General features: G+C 37.6%; 1 protein-coding gene across 2 annotated transcripts in view; it reads left to right on the top strand.

Annotated features, from left to right (window-relative positions):
• RPGRIP1L (RPGRIP1 like) overlaps positions 1-18,416 on the top strand; it is a 96,381-nt gene that overhangs the window by 56,511 nt on the left and 21,454 nt on the right. The window contains exons 18-23 of one of the 2 annotated variants that reach the window (XM_065925349.1): positions 1,719-1,909; positions 2,058-2,138; positions 3,599-3,700; positions 4,537-4,696; positions 5,890-5,963; positions 11,427-11,527. In XM_065925349.1, coding sequence (XP_065781421.1) covers positions 1,719-1,909; positions 2,058-2,138; positions 3,599-3,700; positions 4,537-4,696; positions 5,890-5,963; positions 11,427-11,492 — 674 coding nt within the window. In that variant the 3' untranslated portion in view covers positions 11,493-11,527. The remainder of the gene's footprint in view (positions 1-1,718; positions 1,910-2,057; positions 2,139-3,598; positions 3,701-4,536; positions 4,697-5,889; positions 5,964-11,426; positions 11,528-18,416) is intronic. The other variant, XM_065925348.1, reaches the window with a different exon arrangement.

Below are 18,416 nucleotides of genomic sequence, written 5' to 3'. Positions count from 1 at the left end.
CTGCAGCATGCCAGGCTTCCCTGTCCTTCACCATCTCCCAGAGTTTGCTCAAACTCATGTCCATTGAGTGGTCAAATATTGGAGCTTCAGCTTCAACATCAGTCCTTCCAGTGAATATTCAGAGTTGATTTCCTTTAGGATCAACTGATTTGATCTCCTAGTTGTCCAAGGGACTCTCAACAGTCTTCTCCAGCACCACAGTTCAAAAGCATCAGTTCTTCGATGCTCAGTCTTCTTTATGGTCCAATTCTCACATCCGTACAGGACTACTAGAAAAACCATAGCTTTGACTATATGGACCTTTGTTGGTAAAGTGATGTATCTGCTTTTTAATATACTGTCTAGGTATATTACTAGCTACTGTCAGGTAGCTCTCATAGCTTAGTTGATGAATCTGCCTGCAATTCAGGAGGCCCAGGTTTGATTCCTGGGTTGGGAAAATCCCCTGGAGAAGGAAATAGCAACCTACTCCAGTATTCTTGCCTGGAGAATCCATGGACAGAGAGAGGAGCGAGCCTGGCAGGCTGCAGTCTATGGGGTCACAAGAGTCGGGCACGACTTAGCAACTAAACCACTAGGTTCGTCTTAACTTTTCTTCCAAGGAGCAAGTGTCTTTTAATTTTGTGACTGCAGTCATCATCCACAGTGAGAAGTCTGTCATTGTTTCCCTTTTTTCCCCATCTATTTGCCAAGTAGCTTACTAGACTCCTATTGTTCTTACTGAAGTTCAGTAGATTTTCTTGAACAAGTGCTTGTTAATTTGTTGTATACCTTTGATCAATTTCTGGAGTTCTTAAATGAATATTTTTTTATCATTTTATGCAGTGTTACCATTGCTTTTTGTGGAAAATATTTACTGATCTCTTCACTCAGCCATTCCGTATGTCTCACCTGTGCCTCTAATAGAAGTTTCTCACCTCCCTGTATTCCTTTTTATCTACCTAAAGTCTAGAGTTGTTTAGTTTTTCCTAGCCAGCCATTAGAAGAAGTGTCAAACACTTGAGAACCAAGTAAAGGATACCCCTAAACAAAAGTTATGCTTGAAATATAGGGGTTTTTTTCAAGTCAGGGATTTTCATATTGAAAACTCTAGTATAATGATTAAAATGTGTGACTCAGTATTACATATTCAGCTAGGTGATACTTTATGTTTTGGGTGGTTTGTTTATTTTCTAGACATTTTTTGCTCTGCTACTATTAATTTGGGATGATTTAACAGATCCCAGTAAAATGTATTTAAAATTATAATAGAATAATGTAGTAATATAAGGACTCCTTAGGATATATACATTATTATGTATTATATATAGATAAATTTTGAAGTTTTAATGTATTTTTCTACAGAGACACAAGAATATCAAGTCAAAATGAAGGTTCTTATTTGAGTTATAACCTACATAATATCTTGGAAGAAGGCTAAAAATTCTGAAGAATCTCTGAATTTAATTTCAATGAATTAAAATATTTATAAGTCAATTTTCTCCTCTTTGAATCAGTATTATCTGTGAGGTCTTAACTTTTAAAAGCAGTGTGCTTAAGAAATGAACCTGTCATAGATCCTTTTGTCTTATTTCATTCTCTTAAGCCATTTGAGTTGTGAGTAAAAGCTAAGTTTATTTTTAAAGTTGTGGGTAGTTTCTTTTTGCTGTTCTTTAATTCTTATGGTAATAAAACTTCCCTCTAGCATTAATTACAATTATATTTTTGTAATTTGACAGGAATATTTGAGTTAACAGATGATAAAAAGCATCCTGCCGGAACCATTCATGTTATATTGAAATGGAAATTTGCTTACCTTCCACCGAGTGGTTCCATAACTACTGAAGACTTAGGAAATTTCATACACAAAGAAGAGTCAGAGGTTGTTCAAAGACTACCTCCAACATCCTCTGTTAATGCACCTATTGTAGTGAGTAACAGTGACTTTGAATTTCCTATAAAATTATTATTATTCCTACATAATTATTATTATTATTCCTTAATAAATAGCCACATTAAAGAGAAAATTCTGAAAAATATGTTCATTATGCTCAGTTTGACATGTTGGTTTATCTTAGGCACCAACACCTAAACCAAGACGTTTAACACCTAAAGATAAGAAGGTATCTTTTATGGATATCACACCACATCAGCATTATGTAAGTAGTAAACATTCAAAATACTGCTTCCCCCCCACCCTCGCCCCACATAACAAATATTTGAAATAAATGAGTAGTATACCCTACCTGATTAAATGGAAACAGGTAAATAAAACACTTCTTCTTCCTATATAATTTTACCTTTGTAATTGGCACTGGGTGTAAATATTAACCAATCTTACTCTTGATCTGAATCTTCCGTTGGCCCCATGTCTCTCTCCAGATATCACCCCCAGTCCTCTTTCCCCATTTACCATAAAGCAAAACAGAACAAAACTCTTCAAAAAATTGTCTTAGTTCTGTCTCCCTTTCCTCAAACTGTTCCTTACTCGCACTAGTGAAACTTTTCCTCATTAAAATCACTCTTGCTAAGGTCACAGTGACTCTCACTTTGCTGTATCCAGTGATCAGTTCTCTGTGCCTGTCTTGATCTCCCAGTAACTTTTGGCACAGTGGAACACTTGCTCCTTTCTCTCTTGGCCTCTGGGATACCACACTTTCCTGTTTTCCTCCAGCTTAACTTATTCTACTCATTCACCTAGACCCCTTCTCCTCTCAGTCTGCATCTAGGTAAAGAGACCTTATCCAAAGAAAACAAAAGGCGTGAACAAACATAACAAAACAGAAATATAGTCACCGATAATCACAGAAACAAAGAACAAGTGTGGTTGCTAAGGGGTTGAGGGAAAGAAAAAAATAGACAAAAGAGATTAGGAGATACAAACGCCCAATTATAAAATGGGCGGGTCATGGATATGAAATGTACAATATGGGGAACACAGTAGCTGTGTAATATCTTTGTATGCTGACACAGCCTAACCACTGTGCTTATTGTAGTGATCATTTTGAAATGTATAGAAATATCAGATGACTGTGTTATTTAACAGAAAACTAACACAGTGTTACAGGTCAGTTATACTTGAAAACCACATACGCACACTACCATGTGTTAGACAGAGAACCGGTGGGAAGCCGCCGCGTGGGCACTGGGTGTTGAACCCGGTGCGCTGGGAAAACCGTGGGGGGTGCGACGGGGCCGGGGTTGGCAGGGAGGTTCAGGATGGAGGGGACACGTGTGCTTGTGGCTGATTCACACTGCTGTATGGCAGAAGCCACTCAAGATTATAAAGCAATCATCCTCCGATTAAAAATAGATTTTAAAAAGCTCATAGGAAGAAAGATCAGATTTCTGGTTACCGGAAGCAGGGGATGGGGGAAGGGTGAATTGGATGAATGTGGTCCAAAGTACAAACTTCCAGTTGTAAAGTGTAAATAAGTATTAGAGATGTAATGTCCAACATGATAAATATAATTAATACTGCTATATGTTATATATAAAAATTGTTAAGAGAGTAAATGCTAAGTATGTGTGTATGTGTGTGTGAAAAAGTCTTAGGATGATTTAGGATTTAATACAAAATACAAAATAACATATATGCACATTTTCACATTAATATAAGGAGACCTCTACTCTTCCTGAAGATAGGAAGGAAATTTCGCCAGAAGTGGAACTTATACCAGAGAGAGAAATTGATATGCCAACTATTTCACATATTCCTGAGGTATGTGTTTATGTTAAAATTATCTTGAAAGGTTTATTTTTTAAATACTTTGTCTTTGCTTTGACATGGATCATTGGGACTTCCCTGGTGGTCCAGTGGTTAAGGATCCCCCTGCCAATACAGGGGATACAGGTTCAATCCCTAGTCCAGGTATTAAGATCCCACATGCCGCAGGGTAACTGAGATCGTGAGCTGCAACTTTTTTTTTTTCCCATTTATTTTTATTAGTTGGAGGCTAATTACTTTCCAGTATTGTAGTGGTTTTTGCCATACATTGACATGAAGAGCCGCAACTTCTGAAGCCTGCACGCTGTAGAGCCTGTGGTCTGCAACAAGAGAAGCCACTGCAACCAGAAGCCTACACACCACAACTAGAGAGTAGTCTCCACTTGCCACAACTAGAGAAAGCCCATGTGCAGCAACAGAGAGCCCCATGCACTGCAATGAAGACCCAGTGCAGCCAAAAACGAAAAAAAAAATTTTTTTAAAGAAATCATATCACTGATCCCATTCTATATGACTTCCGTGGAATAGAAAGGTCCAACATGTTACCAGTGTAATAGTTATAATTATGCAGACATTAGTAGGTAGTAAATACACATGCAAATTAAAGTATAATGTAAAATTCATTTTGAGATTAATGCTTCTGAATATTTAGTTTGTAATCAGATTTTATCTGCGTATTTTCATTTGTGCAGCTTAAGTGATTATTTTCTCATGAATCAAATATAAAGTGCATGTCAGTATATTTACTTTATTATCATTCAAGGGCTTCAGCAAGAATATTATAAATGTGATATAAGCAATAATATATCACTGTGCTTTTGCTTCTTCAGGTTCCTCAGGAAAGCAGTGTAGATGAGGTAAAAGAGAATACTGAGAAAATGCAGCAAGGAAAAGATGACGATGTGTCTTTACTGTCTGAGGGTCAACTTGCAGAACGAAGTTTGACTTCTGAAGATGAAACAGAAATAACTGAAGAACTAGAACCAGAAGGTGACTTCCTTTTTTAAATTACCATTATTTCCCTGACTCTGCTTTGTTTAATCTGTTCATGCCTCATGGAACATCTTCATTTAATCATGAGTCTACTTCATGATAGCTGTTTCTTGACAGAATTGATGCGATGTAGTTCAGTCTCGTCAGGTGTGGTCAGGTGGAATTGTTGCATATCTTATTTCAAACTCAATGCACCACAACGGAATACAAGTATTGTTGCTGACCATGTTCCAGATTTATATTTTAAATAACTTTGTATTCTCTTTGGCTTCAGTACTATTAGCTGGGTTATTCTAGAGGACTTGATTTTTTAAAAATGGGGAAAGAAAGGCAACTTACATACAACATGATTTCACTTATATAAACATCTAGAAAAGGCAAACTAATCTATTGTGACAAAACATTTAAGTGGTTGCCTAGGGAAGGACGAATGGAAATAGAAAGATGCAGAGGAAAAACTTTACAGGGGGCATGAGGAAATATTGGGGGTGATAGACATGTTCACTATCTTAATTATGCTGATGGTTTCACAGAATTATATATTTGTCAAAATACGTATTTCCAAAATGTAAATACAAATTTTGCACACAAATTTGTTGGTTTACTATATGTCAACTTTACTGCAATAAAAACTGTAAAACTTTTAAAAATATTTTTAAATAGTAGGAATAACTTGATTTTTTACACAATAGTATAGGTTAGGCTGTTGGAAAATATGATTATCATGTTCTTTTAAAATTTTTTATTTTAATTTTATACTTGAACAAACAATATTTTTATTTCCTTTTCTCTTTTCTAAAATGTAGTTCAGGTTCAGTCACTCAGTCGTGTCCGACTCTTTCCGACCCCATGGACTGCAGCACACCAGGCTTCCCTGTCCTTCACCATCTCCTGGAGCTTGCTCAAACTCATGTCCATCAAGTTGATGATGCCATCCAACCCTCTCATCCTCTGTCGTCCCCTTCTCCTCCTGCCTTCAGTGTTTCCCAGCATCAGGGTCTTTTCCAATGAGTCAGTAATAAAATGTAATGTAAATCTAATTATCTTCAGTGCTAAAAAAATTCAGACATGATTATCATATTTTTCTTTTATGGTTATCCTTTTAATGTATGCTTATTTCTCTCCATTTCACAGGGTACAAATGTAATTGGTTTAACAGATTTAAACCAATAAATTTTATTTCTTAACAGATGAAGAAGACAGATCAGCTTCTGACAGTGATGAGTGCATTATTCCAGGTCCTATCTCCAAGAATATCAAACAGGTCAGTAACCTGATATCAACCAAAAATGTTCTGAAATAAAGCTGCTTTTCATTCATAGTTTATAAATCTTTACATATGAAAATCTTAAGGAAGAATATTTCTGGAAAAAATTTAATGTATTATCATAATCTTATCCAAGTAATCATCTAGTATAAGAAAATTGTATTTATACTTTCATTATGTAATGGGCCATAACATGTAAGTGTTAGTTTTGCTTACATGTTTTAGAGTACCTAATATCTGTAGCTTCAGTAGTTACTTGTTCAAATCAGTTGACTTCTCTGACTCCTTTGCAGAACCATTACACAAAGATAGATTAAATCAAATCTGAATATTAAAGAATTTCCAAAATGAGAGATTGCCTTTAAAACTATAGTAAGTTACATATGTAAATTCATAAACTGTTCATATCTAAATATGTCATGATAAACTGTTAAAGTTATTTCATTCTGTCCAAAAATTAAACTTTCTTAGAAGGTAATTTCATATACGTATACCTTGCTTGTTTTGTAGCACATTGCTGAAAAGTAGTATACATGTAAATTGAAATTTTGAAAAGAAAGTTATACTTTACTTTACACTGGAAGTATCCCACTTACCAGAGCATTTTTCATTGTCAGGGGAGAAAAAAGATTTTATAAAGTAAACGTAAGTAAAGTGGTAGCTTTTTTATTCATCCAAGTTAATTTTCCTGAAATGATTAATTGTATTCCTTTATTTTTTTAAGAATTGCAATACTTATTTCAACTCTTAAAATCTCACATTTTTAGCTTAATCTCTCTACTGAACAAACTCATAGAACAGAACATTTCAGATGTCACAGGTGCCTCCATAAAATAGAGAAATCCATTGTTTCTGTGATTGAGAAATACAAACAGATGATTGATAAATACATCATCTGTTCAGTTTTATTATCATTGTTATATGATTGTTAATTATAATAATATCGGTTAATGTATAACGTACTGATATATGGAATTCTCCAGAATTCTTGCCTGGAGAATTTCATGGACAGAGGAGCCTGGCGGGCTACAGTCCATGGGGCCACAAAGAGTCAAACATGACTGAGCCAGTAACACTTTCACTTTCACCCACATTAGGGTTTTCCAGATGGCACAGTGATTAAGAATCTGCCTGCCAGTGCGGGAGACACGGGTTCCATTCCTGAATCAGAACATCCTCTGGAGTAGGAAATAACAACCTGCTCCAGTATTCTTGTCTGGAAAATTCCACGGACAGAGGAGCCTGGCAGGGGTCCATGGGCTCTCAGAGTCCGACACGACTGAGCACACACTCATGTACCCCCATTAAGAAGTATAATCCGCTTGACTCAGTCTGCCAGCTCAAATGTTAAATCTCATCCAGAGACACCTTAATAGACTTACCCAGAATTATGTTTGACCAAACAGTTGTATACCTCATGGCCCAGTCAACTTGACATACAAAGTTAACCTTCACATCATTTTACTAAGAACACTCCATTTAAGAGTTGTAAGCCTGCAAGTTTGATTCAGATATTTCTTTCTCCCATGCTTCACATTTCTTTCTCAGTAGTTCTGGAAGACTCTGCTTACTTTCATCATGATTTTTGGATACCTTACATGGTTTAGCCTTTGAACATAAAAATATGAGATACTGAATCAGTCCTAGGGCCTAAGGGACTAGTACCAAAGGATTTATTTCTCTAGCAGATTTACAAACAGCACTCATCTCTCTTATTATAACTCAGTGATTCCCAGGGATTCACCATCTGCAATTGGTAATCAAGTCTTCTCCCTAAGGGGGTAAATAGAGCATTCTGGCCCTGCCCTCAGGAAACATTATACTAATTGGGAAGATGTGTTCATGAAAAGTCAAGTGTTAATTCATCAGTTAAATTACAATCTAAAACAATCAGGAGACAATACCACCAATGATTAGTAGATATTTGAGCTAAAGAATAAAGCTGTTCGGGGCACATCTTCCTCATTTTCCAAATAAGTAAACTGAAACCTTGAAATAAGGTGACTTGCTGACAGTCATGCCACTAATTAAGGAAGTTCAGAGGAAGGAGAAATTTGGAGTGATTTTTCGGTAGACTTCATTAAGGATATGCCCATAGGCTGCTCACCCACCCTCTTTCTTGTGAGTTTTGTGTCTGCTTTTTCTCATTTTAAGCTGATTTTTTTCTGCTTCACTTGCCCAAAGATAGCCCCACAAAATGCCCAAGCCCAAAGAGAAGGATCTGATCAGCTACCTCTAGCCTCTGGATTGGATCCAGTTGTGGTCCTTTGACCCATTCAGCTGTCACCAGTCACGTAGTGAAGAGGAGTGTCCGCTTTAGCTGTAACATCTCAAATATGGGGACACATGGCAGCGAGCACAAAGTCCTGTGCGTGTTAGTACTGGCAGGGCATGCACAGTATGTTTCAGAAATAAGAATACACTAGCTAGAGCGACCTTTCTGCAGAACAGGGTAGAAGGTTTCAGATATGATGAAGAAGACAGTATTTTGGATTTTATCCAGGAGATACTAGGGAGACATTGCAACAGTTTATTTTCTAAACATTGTATTCATCATCTAAAAGTCAGTTTCAAAGAATGGAGAGATGTTATCTGAAATTACATCATCTCAGACCAGAGATTTCCACCCGGGGCAGTTTTCCACGCGAGGGATGCATTTTGGCAACATCTGGAGGTGTTTTTGGTTGTCTCCCTGGGAGGGACGACTACTGGCATCTAGTGGATAGAAGTCAGGGTTGCTGCTTAACCTGCTGCAAAGCTCAGGCCCCACAGCAAAGACCTGTCTGGCCCAAAATGTCAGTAGTGCTGAGGCTGAGAAGTCCTGTATCAGACTTTTCAGTGGAATCGTGTGTATACTGACACCATTGCTAGCACCTCAGTGCAGTTGTACAGTGCTCTTAACTAAGCATAAAGAATTTAATTTAACAAAGAAGTTGGTTTCATCCCACTGGTGATGAAAAAGCTATTCCTTTAAAATATTCAACTAATTCTAATGTACACATATTTTTTCCTTTGGAGTAAATTGCATTTTTTCCTTACTACTTCCAGAAAAGTAATTTGTGTTACTTTGCTACAGCCTAATAACAACCTTCACTACCAAAATGCAACTTCCTATAATGATTTTTGATGCCATCTCAGAAGTGTAAATTATTGTTTCAAGCAACCAGCTATTCTAAGCAATGCAAAGCCTTGGTAGCCATTAATCAAGTTCCCATGTGGTTTTTCAAATTCTACGTTTAGTAGAAGGTACTGACCAGTACCTTATGTTAATAGGTGAAATTTAGTTTTATTAAATTATATAACAAATACAGTAAAATAGTATAATCTTTGAACACAGGAACAAACTTCAGGAGATCATCATAATGGTGAAATACAGCATTTTCTAGTGATTGTACCAATTCTTCTGTGTGCTCCTTTTGCAAATCATTTAATACCAGTCATGAAACCTTTTTCTTTATAAAGATTGCAAAAGTGGTACAAAGAACTCCTGAATACATTTCACTCAGATTCATCAGTTGTTAATGTTTTCTATACTCTTTTTAATCATTTCTATTCTCTCTCCTGTATACATATATGTATGTATGCATTATATACACACATTCTTACATACATAATTGTAGTGAATCATTTGATAGTTGCAGAAATCATGCCCCTTTATCCCTAAATACTTCAGAATAATAATACAATACTATTATCTAATCTACAATTCTTAGTAAGATTTTGCAGGTTGTCCCTCTATTATCACTTATAGCAAGTTATTAACCTGGTCCAGGATCAAATCTAGATCACACATTGCATTTAGTTGTCACACCCTTTTGGCCTCCTTCAATCCGTAATGGTACCTCAGCCTTCCATGGAGTTAGTCTTTCGTAACATTGACTTTTTCTAAGAACGCAGGCCATTTATGTTGTGAAATGTCCTTCAGTTTGAATCTGTGTGATTCCTCCCCTAATTGGATTCAGCTTATGTGTTTGGGTGGGAATCCTACAGAAGCAATGCTGTGTCCTTTTCAGTGCTTGATACCAGGAGACACAGGATGTCATTTTGTCCCACTGGTGATATTCACTTTTTAAGCATAAAAATTTTTGTGGCTCCTTAATTTCTTCTTTCATCTCCTCTTTCAGAACTGCTTCAGGTAGAAATCTCAGGACACTATTATAATAGCTCTCTTTGGAAGGGAAGGTATTACTGAATGGCTAATATGTAATATCTCCTTTAGTTCTCACAATTGTTCATTCATTAGCATCTACTGTGTGTCATACAAGAAGCAATCCATGGCTTCCAAAAATTTACATTCTAGGGGAAATACATTTATAGTGCAGAGGTCGGTGCTGGGAGACTGGAATACACAACTGCTCTGAGAACATTCAAGAGGGGTGCCTAACTCAGCATGAGGGATCCTCATCAGGAATAGCTTCCTAGAGTTAGTGAAGCCTGAGCCAACTGTGGAAGATGACTAAGAGTTAGTGAAAGCAAAGGAGAGTCATTATAGCCCAAAGGAATAAAAAGCATGAGACTTGGAGAGAGTGCAGAGAACATGGCTTATTCTCAGAGTCAGAATGGTTTTAGGTTGGGCCAAGCCTAGGGCACACAGGGGGAGCCCCAGGAGAAGATGCTGAAACAATAGGCCTGTCCAGAGCATCGAGGCCTCTGTATATCAGCTGAGGAAGCTGAAGTCTATCCTGATGTTCTGTGAGCAGCCAGTGAAGATTTTTAAGGGAGGAGGATGATCACTCACTCATTAAACAGGTATAGTCAGTAGGCATTGACTGTGTCCCCACTCTTGTTCTAGGGACTGGGAATTTAGCAGTAAGAGAAATAAGTCTCTTGCTTTTGGGGAGCTTACACTCTTAAATCACATTTTAAAAGATCTTGTTATCAATAGTATAAAGAATAGAGGCACAGAGATTAGTTAAAAGGTAATTAACCCTACTCTGGTTATCTCCACTGTGTAGAAATGTTTTAAATTGCCTTTACCTATAGCTATAATGTCACCAAGTTGAGACTAAAAGTAGTGTCCTAGATAAAAATCATCTATGCCAATTACACTCTGAATTTCAGTCATCGCCTGCACTATGTAAGCAATTTAAGAGCATTCAGTTTCTTTTTTTCATGTTACAGAATCTGACAGCCCATAGTTACTTTTTAGAAATGTCGATCCTTAAAAGGAATCTAACAGATTTCCCAGGACTTAGACATATTACTCGGTTCTTCCTCTTTTCTTCATGTCTGTAATGTATAATTAATCATAGATTACTTCATTTTGTTTCATTTCATTTACAACATTTATGAGCTTCACTTTGTCAGAATGAAATGCTTGTCCCCTCCTTTCCTTTCCAAAGTGGCATAATTAGTGTTAGCATCTTTTTTAACAGGCTACATAAAGTTTAGTGGCTGGATTAAATCAAGTCATTAACATAATGTGCTACCCAATTTGCCCCTATCTCTCTTCGTTTCCAGGACATCAAAGTGCCAGAGCACCAGTGGAATTGGGCCTTGCTGGCCTGTCAGAGTCCGTCAGCCTGATGCCTGCTGCTTTTACTAAAAAGCTTCTAGGCATGGTAATTAATGGGGGTGGGGGTGGGGAGGGAGTCTGAGAAATGTAAAACTTCGGACATGTCTCTATGAATATTTTATTAATTTGAATAATCAGAAGTTAACAGTATCAATTTGATGTATAATACATTGATTAAAAGCCTTGTTTTAGGTCCTCAAAATAGATATCAAAACTGAAAATTTGCATCTGCCATGGCATTAAGAAAAAAAGAATTATAAATCCTTCTTTCACATTATTTCTAATTTTCACCATTTAAGCAGTGCATCGTTCAGTTTTCACAACTAAATGCATTGCCTTCAACTCACAGATTTCTTAAGGTGTGCCCACAGGTGAGAATGAGAAATCACAGGCTAAAACAGCAACGCTCTTTTTTGTGCAATGCATGTTTACATCTTTCTCCGTTCCTAACTAACAGCAGTTTTGTAAAAGCTGCCATAGTCAATCGGATTAAAATGCAGTTCCACCTGGAAGCCAGGTTCTCTTGAACAAAGTGAGCAGGCAATCACAGTATTGATGTCCAGCGAAAATGTTTTAAAGCTTTTGCAAAAGACAGAATGCATAAAGCGATTCACTACTGTTGGCATTCCTGTATTAAAAGTGATTAAGTCACTTCAGAATCAATATGATATCCTATCAGTTAAGTACATCAGTTAAGTACACCCCTCCCACCGTTTTACATATGGAAGCTTAAGCTACCTAACCAAAAATACTACATTACTCTCCTGATATTAGTTGCTTTTAAACTTATTTTTAATATTTTGCAACTTAATTATCTCTTGCTGATATACCATGAACTATATACTGCTACATATAGCAGTATATATAGTATATACTGTATATACTAGTGTATATACTGTATGTATAGTATATACTATATATAGTATATAGCAGTATACTCTACTCTACACATGTGCATAATATTACATTGTATAGCTAAACTTTATTTATTTAAATAAGTGCCTTTTCATGGACCCTTTGGTTTCCATCAGTTTTTGCCAATATAAACACTTGCAGCTGAAATGTTTTTATACATAATGTGTGAAAATTAGTTTTCTGACATCACACTTTTTGTCAAACTAATGAGTAAGAAATTATATCACTGATGATTCCATTTTAAAAGCTAACAAAAAGATATATTTGTACATACATGATTATGTATTTTTATATGAGCAAACAGATCTAACATTGGGGTTCATGTAAGCAAAGGAAAGGCTTCTCAGGTGGTTCAGTGGTAAAGAATCTACCTGCCAATGCAGGAGAAGCAGGAGACATGGGTTCAATCCATGGTATGGGAAGATCTGCCCTGGTGGAGGAAATGGCAACCCACTTCAGTATTGTTGGCAGAGAAATCCCATGGACAGAGGAGCCTGGCAGGCTACAGTCCATGGGGTTGCAAAGAGTCAGACATGAGCACACACAAGCAAAGAAAGTGTTTTCAAGTATATAATCAAAACATTGTACTGCAGTATCTCTGGGGCATGGGTCTGGGCAAGAGTCAGCAAACTATAACCCATGTGTCAAATCCAGCCCTCTACTTGTTTTTGTGAATAAAGTCTTATTGGGACACACCACATCCGTCATTTACAGGTTGTCTGTGGCCTGTTCATGTACAAGAGCAGCGTTGAGTATTGTCACCAGAGACCATTATAGCCTGCCATGCAAAAAATATTTGCTATCTGGCCTTTACCGGAAAGAAACATCTGCCAACTCCTAAGTTAGGGAATGGGAGAAAATGAGGAACTTTGATATTGCACTTTCTAGAATTTATATTGTTGAATTATTTTTAGTGATGAGTATAGACTGCTTCTGGGCTCCCCTTCTGGCTCAGCGATAAAGAATCCACCTGCAATTCAGGAGATGTGGGTTCGATCCCCGGGTCGGGAAGATCCCCTGGAGGAGGGCACAGCAACCCACTCCAATATTCTTGCGTGGAGAATCCCACGGACAGAGAAGCCTGGCAGGCTCCACTCCATGGGGTCACACAGAGTCAGACACAGCTGAAGCGACGGAGCACGCACACACGCATAGACTGCTTCTACACAGGGAATAATTTGTTAGCTAATTGTGTACTAAAATGTTAACTCATAACTGAAGAATAGTTTAATATGAGTTGTAGAAGCTTTTCTATAAATGTCTTAGAGAGGGTCAATAAATAGAGGGTGAGTCTTTTCTGGTTTAGAGCCATGGATTTCCTAAGTGTGGTCCCCAGCATTATCAGCATGACCTGAGAATTTGTGAGTGATGCAAATTCTTGGACCCCACGCTAGACCTAATGAATCAGAAACTCTGAGTTGGGAGCCCAACAATCTGTCTTGTCAGCTCTTTCATGCTGTCCTGGGGTATGCTGAAATTTGACAACCACCTCTTTAGGGAAAGGCGGTACTTCTTGCCATGGCTACATATTAGAACCACATAGGGAGCACATTTAAATGCCAAGGCCCAGGCTCCACTCAAATCAGTTAGACCAGAATTTTCTTTAAAGCTCCCTGAGTGATACTAGTAGGCAGCCAAAATTGAGAGTCACTGTTTTATCACATCTGTTCTCAATGATGTTTAAAGTGCAACGGCATATCAAAATCACCTGAAATTGAGGGTCATTTTAAAAATTCTTCCCTTCTTCACAGTACTGCCATGGTAAGCCACAGTTTATGATGGAGACTGTCATATCCCTCAGGTGTATTCAAGGAAAAAATATTCCAACCATTGCTTTAGAACATGTGGTAACAAGCTTCTGTAATTTGCTGACCATTATAGATACAGTAATTTTCATGGTATATAAAAGAGACAATGTTCTAAAAATAAACACTCTTAACCTCAGCATCATTTTGATCTCCAACACTGAAGTTTTTACTATTTGTCCAACACAGTATGTTTTAACAGAACATAGGATAAAAGAAAGGTTACTGCCACTGATGAAAACTGGATTGAGTTTGTTTTGTTTTGTTTGTTAAAAACATTATCACCTTAACAGTTTGTGCTCTTCTTTACTGTTATTTCTCCCAAAGAACTATTATTATTTTTAAAATCAAAGACTTTTCAACCAAAACTTGCATGAAGAATGGATTTGATTACTAATAAGTGGAAGCTCTGGAGTCTAGTATGAGGTCTAGGGGACTCTCTTTGAGTCTCTGAGATGCTTGTGCCTACCCCCCAGCCTGAAGAAGGCAAGTTATAAGAATCATCTTTAATCATTAATCATTCCTACCTATTCTACTTACTTATGACTCTATCAGTACCAATGCTGAGTTTGACTTTTTGAACCAAATATTTTGAGCTTGTCTCAGACCTCACTTCAATTAAACTTTTATTCTTAAAGGTCACAGACATAGATTCACTACCTTCCATTTCCATTTTGTCTCAATTATTATAAAGCACCAAGTTCCTCATAGGCTTTATTTTATTTACACACACACATACACAAAACATTTTTATGACGATAAAATAATACTCATGTAAACTTGTGTAACCATTTGGAAAGTAACTTGATAATCCTGTTAATTTCTCATATCTGTCACCCAGCAATTCTAAGAGAACCACTCACATACACAAGAAAACAAAAGGATATTCAGTGCAGCATTGTTTTAATTGCAAAAAGTTGTAAACATTTTGTTCATCAGTAGAGAAACAGACTCAGTTCAGTTCAATCATGTCCGACTCTTTGCAACCCCATGGACTGCAGCACACCAGGCTGTCCATCACCAACTCCCGGAGCTTACTCAAACTCATGTCCATCACATCAGTGATGCCATCCAACCATCTCATCCTCTGTCATCCCCTTCTCCTCCTGCCTTCAATCTTTCCCAGCATCAGAGTCTTTTCCAATGAGTCAGTTCTTCGCATGAGGTGGCCAAAGTATTGGAGTCTCAGCTTCAGCATCAGTCCTTCCAATGAATATTCAGGACTGATTTCTTTTAGGAGTGCTTGGTTGGATCTCCTTGCAGTCCAAGGGAATCTCAGGAGTCTTCTCCAACACCACAGTTCAAAAGAGAAATAGAATAGAAATTAATTACATACATTATATACATGGAATTCTGTATAACAGGTAATATTAATGAATTAGATTTCAATTATAACCATAAATCTCGAAATATAGCATTGAGTGAAAAAATTGCAGAATAATTCATAGATGATGGTATCAATCCATATAAAGTCTAAAAACAGAAAACAGTAAGTTGTTGATGGGTATGTACATACATAGTAGAAAATATAAAAGCATGATTGGGCATGGTGCACAGCAACTTGAGGGTAGTGGTTACTTCTGGGGGAAATAAGAAAGGAAGGGAAAGGAATTGAGAGGGAGCACTTTTCCCTGAATCCGAAATATTTTGTTTCTTCCACAGTAAAAAAAAAGATTTAAATCAGATACAGCAAAAAAGTAAAATCTGTTTAAGATGTTGAGTACTACTTGAACATGTCAAATTATTTTCTTTATAGTTTAAAAAGTTAAAGAAATGCCTCTTTGCTGAAGAATTAAGAATGAAATAAAACTCACATACAATCTCCTACAATAGTGAGATTTAAATCTAACTGACTGAAACAAGTTCCAAACCTTTATCAGAGCACATTCTCAGTAAAGCAATACTATGTTTAAGAGCTGTCAAGTTGAATTAAGTTTTTAGAAGCCTAACAATCCAACCCCAGTGTGGCTGCTATGATTGTTGAAACCGGAGGAAGAATTCAGCATGATCTTCTGAAGTAAAACATTGAAAAAAAAAAAAGTAAGCCTGCCAATAAAAGCCCAAGTAAATACTATAGAGAAATATGGCCTAAAATGAGAATTATAGCATCAGTCAGGAAGCAGGAATGGAATTGAGCCAAAATCATGAGAACTCTAATTTTTTTTTCTCTGAGAGTAATACAAGCTGTCATCACATTTCCAGATCATTCAATCACATAAAGTATAGTGTCCATCCATACAGACAACTGAAAGGAAGTTGCACACAGTTCTTATTTGAGAGATTTCTATTACTGCTGCTCACCACAATCAGAAGTTTTCAGTGCTCTTTTTGTATGCTGATGCTGACATCTGGCTAACTAGGGAAGCTAACAGGGTAACTGGTGAACCGGAGAGAAAATGTACTGAGAAGTAGTGAGAAGCCCAAAGCCTGTTCTGGCTAGCTAACCTACAGTACGGGCAGGGTGTCACTCAGAGGAATGACCGCGTGGGTTCCTCTAGTGGTCTTGAACAGACCATATTCTGCATCCGTCTGAAATGCTGTGCTTCAGTCACTGTCGTGTGAATCAGTATATTGTTACCCCTTCCAGTTCACCTAATTGAACTTTTTCTTTTCACTATTTCATGATGAGAATTTTCAACACAGAGAAGCTGAAATAACAATACCCTACCCCTAGATTCTACAAAACTGACCAGTCTTTGAAACAGTATTATTCCATTAAAATCTAGACTGGCAAGATTTCTGTGTTCTTCAACAATTAATAATCCCCAACTTCCCAAAATGTAGCAGACATAATCAATATTTGCTAAAGGAGCTGCACTGGTAATTGCAGCTTCACATATTTCTGGCAATATATAAAAAATATTCCCAATATATAGAAGATTCTCAGCGTTCCCTTGACTCAATGTCATTAAGTATTTATTGAGAGCCTCCTAAGTGCCAGATCCTAGAGAGGATGTTAAATAGCAAAAGATGAATAAGATATGGTCCTGGCCTCCAGGAATTCACAGTCTACAGGGCAAGGCAGATATGTAAACAAATCCATGCAATCCAGTGTGAGTGAAAAGAGCAGCGAGTACCCAGAGGAGGAACCAAGGCAGTCTTGGAAATCAGGAGCAATGCCCTCGTGAAAGGAGTACTTGCGTGGCCCAGGGCTTCAAATAAATGGAATTTTGTCTGATAGAGAAGATTTCAGATGCCAAAGCTCAGCAATATAAACAGTACACCATAGGTCTGGCGAAATGGCTAGAGTGTAGGGTTTCCAAGCAGAAAGGTGATACCCAATTTGTTTTAGAGAAGGAACTCTGCCACCAGAGAAATAGTTGAGGCTGCAGGCAGGGGACCAGACGGAGGAGTGCCTCACCTTTCTCACAGCCATGAGCATAGAGCCATTTATTTTTTGAGTGTGTACTGATACAATCAGCAAGATCTGGCTTCCCTAGTGGCTCAGATGGTAAAGAATCTGCTTGCAATGCAAGAGATCCAGGTTCAATCCCTGGGTGGGGAAGCTCCCCTGGAGAAGGAAATGGCAACCTACTCTGGTATTCTTGCCTGGAAAATTCCATGGACAGAGGGGCCTGGTGGGCCTCAGACCACAGGGTTGCAAAGAGTTGGACATGACTGACCGACTAACACCGTCACAGCAAGACTATAGTCCCTCTATAACTAAACAGCCTCATACCACCATCTGTCTGCTTACAACTCTACCAACCAGTTATCTTTTGTGATTCTTTCTGATTTCTCCCCACTTATTCTGTAGTCATTATTGTTGTTTGTGGTTTAGTCCCTAAGTCGTGTCCAACTCCTTTGTGACCCCATGGACTCTAGCCCACCAGGCTTCTCTGTCCATGGGATTTCCCGGGGAAGAGTACTGAAGTGGGTTGCCATTTCTTTCTCCAGGCCATCTTCCCTGAACCACGAATCCAACCTGCAACTCCTGCCTTGGCAGGTGGATTGTTTAGCCCTGAGCCACCTGGGAAACCCTCTGTCTGCTCATTCTATGAAACTACTTTCTATCTATAGGAAGCTGTTGGATTAGTTCCTTCCTCAGATCATGGTGAGAACATAAAAGAAGTTTCTCTAGAGATAAAAATGAGAAAAGAAAGCACATCTTGTTTTGTCTTTGTATTTCCAGTAGCTGACACAATGTTGTAATATCTTCACTGTGAACCACTGAAATATTTAGGAAGTTAACGGAACAAGAATGAATGATCTATA

The sequence above is a fragment of the Muntiacus reevesi genome, chromosome 2, assembly GCF_963930625.1.
Source record: "Muntiacus reevesi chromosome 2, mMunRee1.1, whole genome shotgun sequence".
In the NCBI taxonomy this organism is placed as follows: domain Eukaryota; kingdom Metazoa; phylum Chordata; class Mammalia; order Artiodactyla; family Cervidae; genus Muntiacus; species Muntiacus reevesi.
Note: the sequence above shows the minus strand (reverse complement) of the source record. Positions and strands in the feature narration are given on the sequence as shown.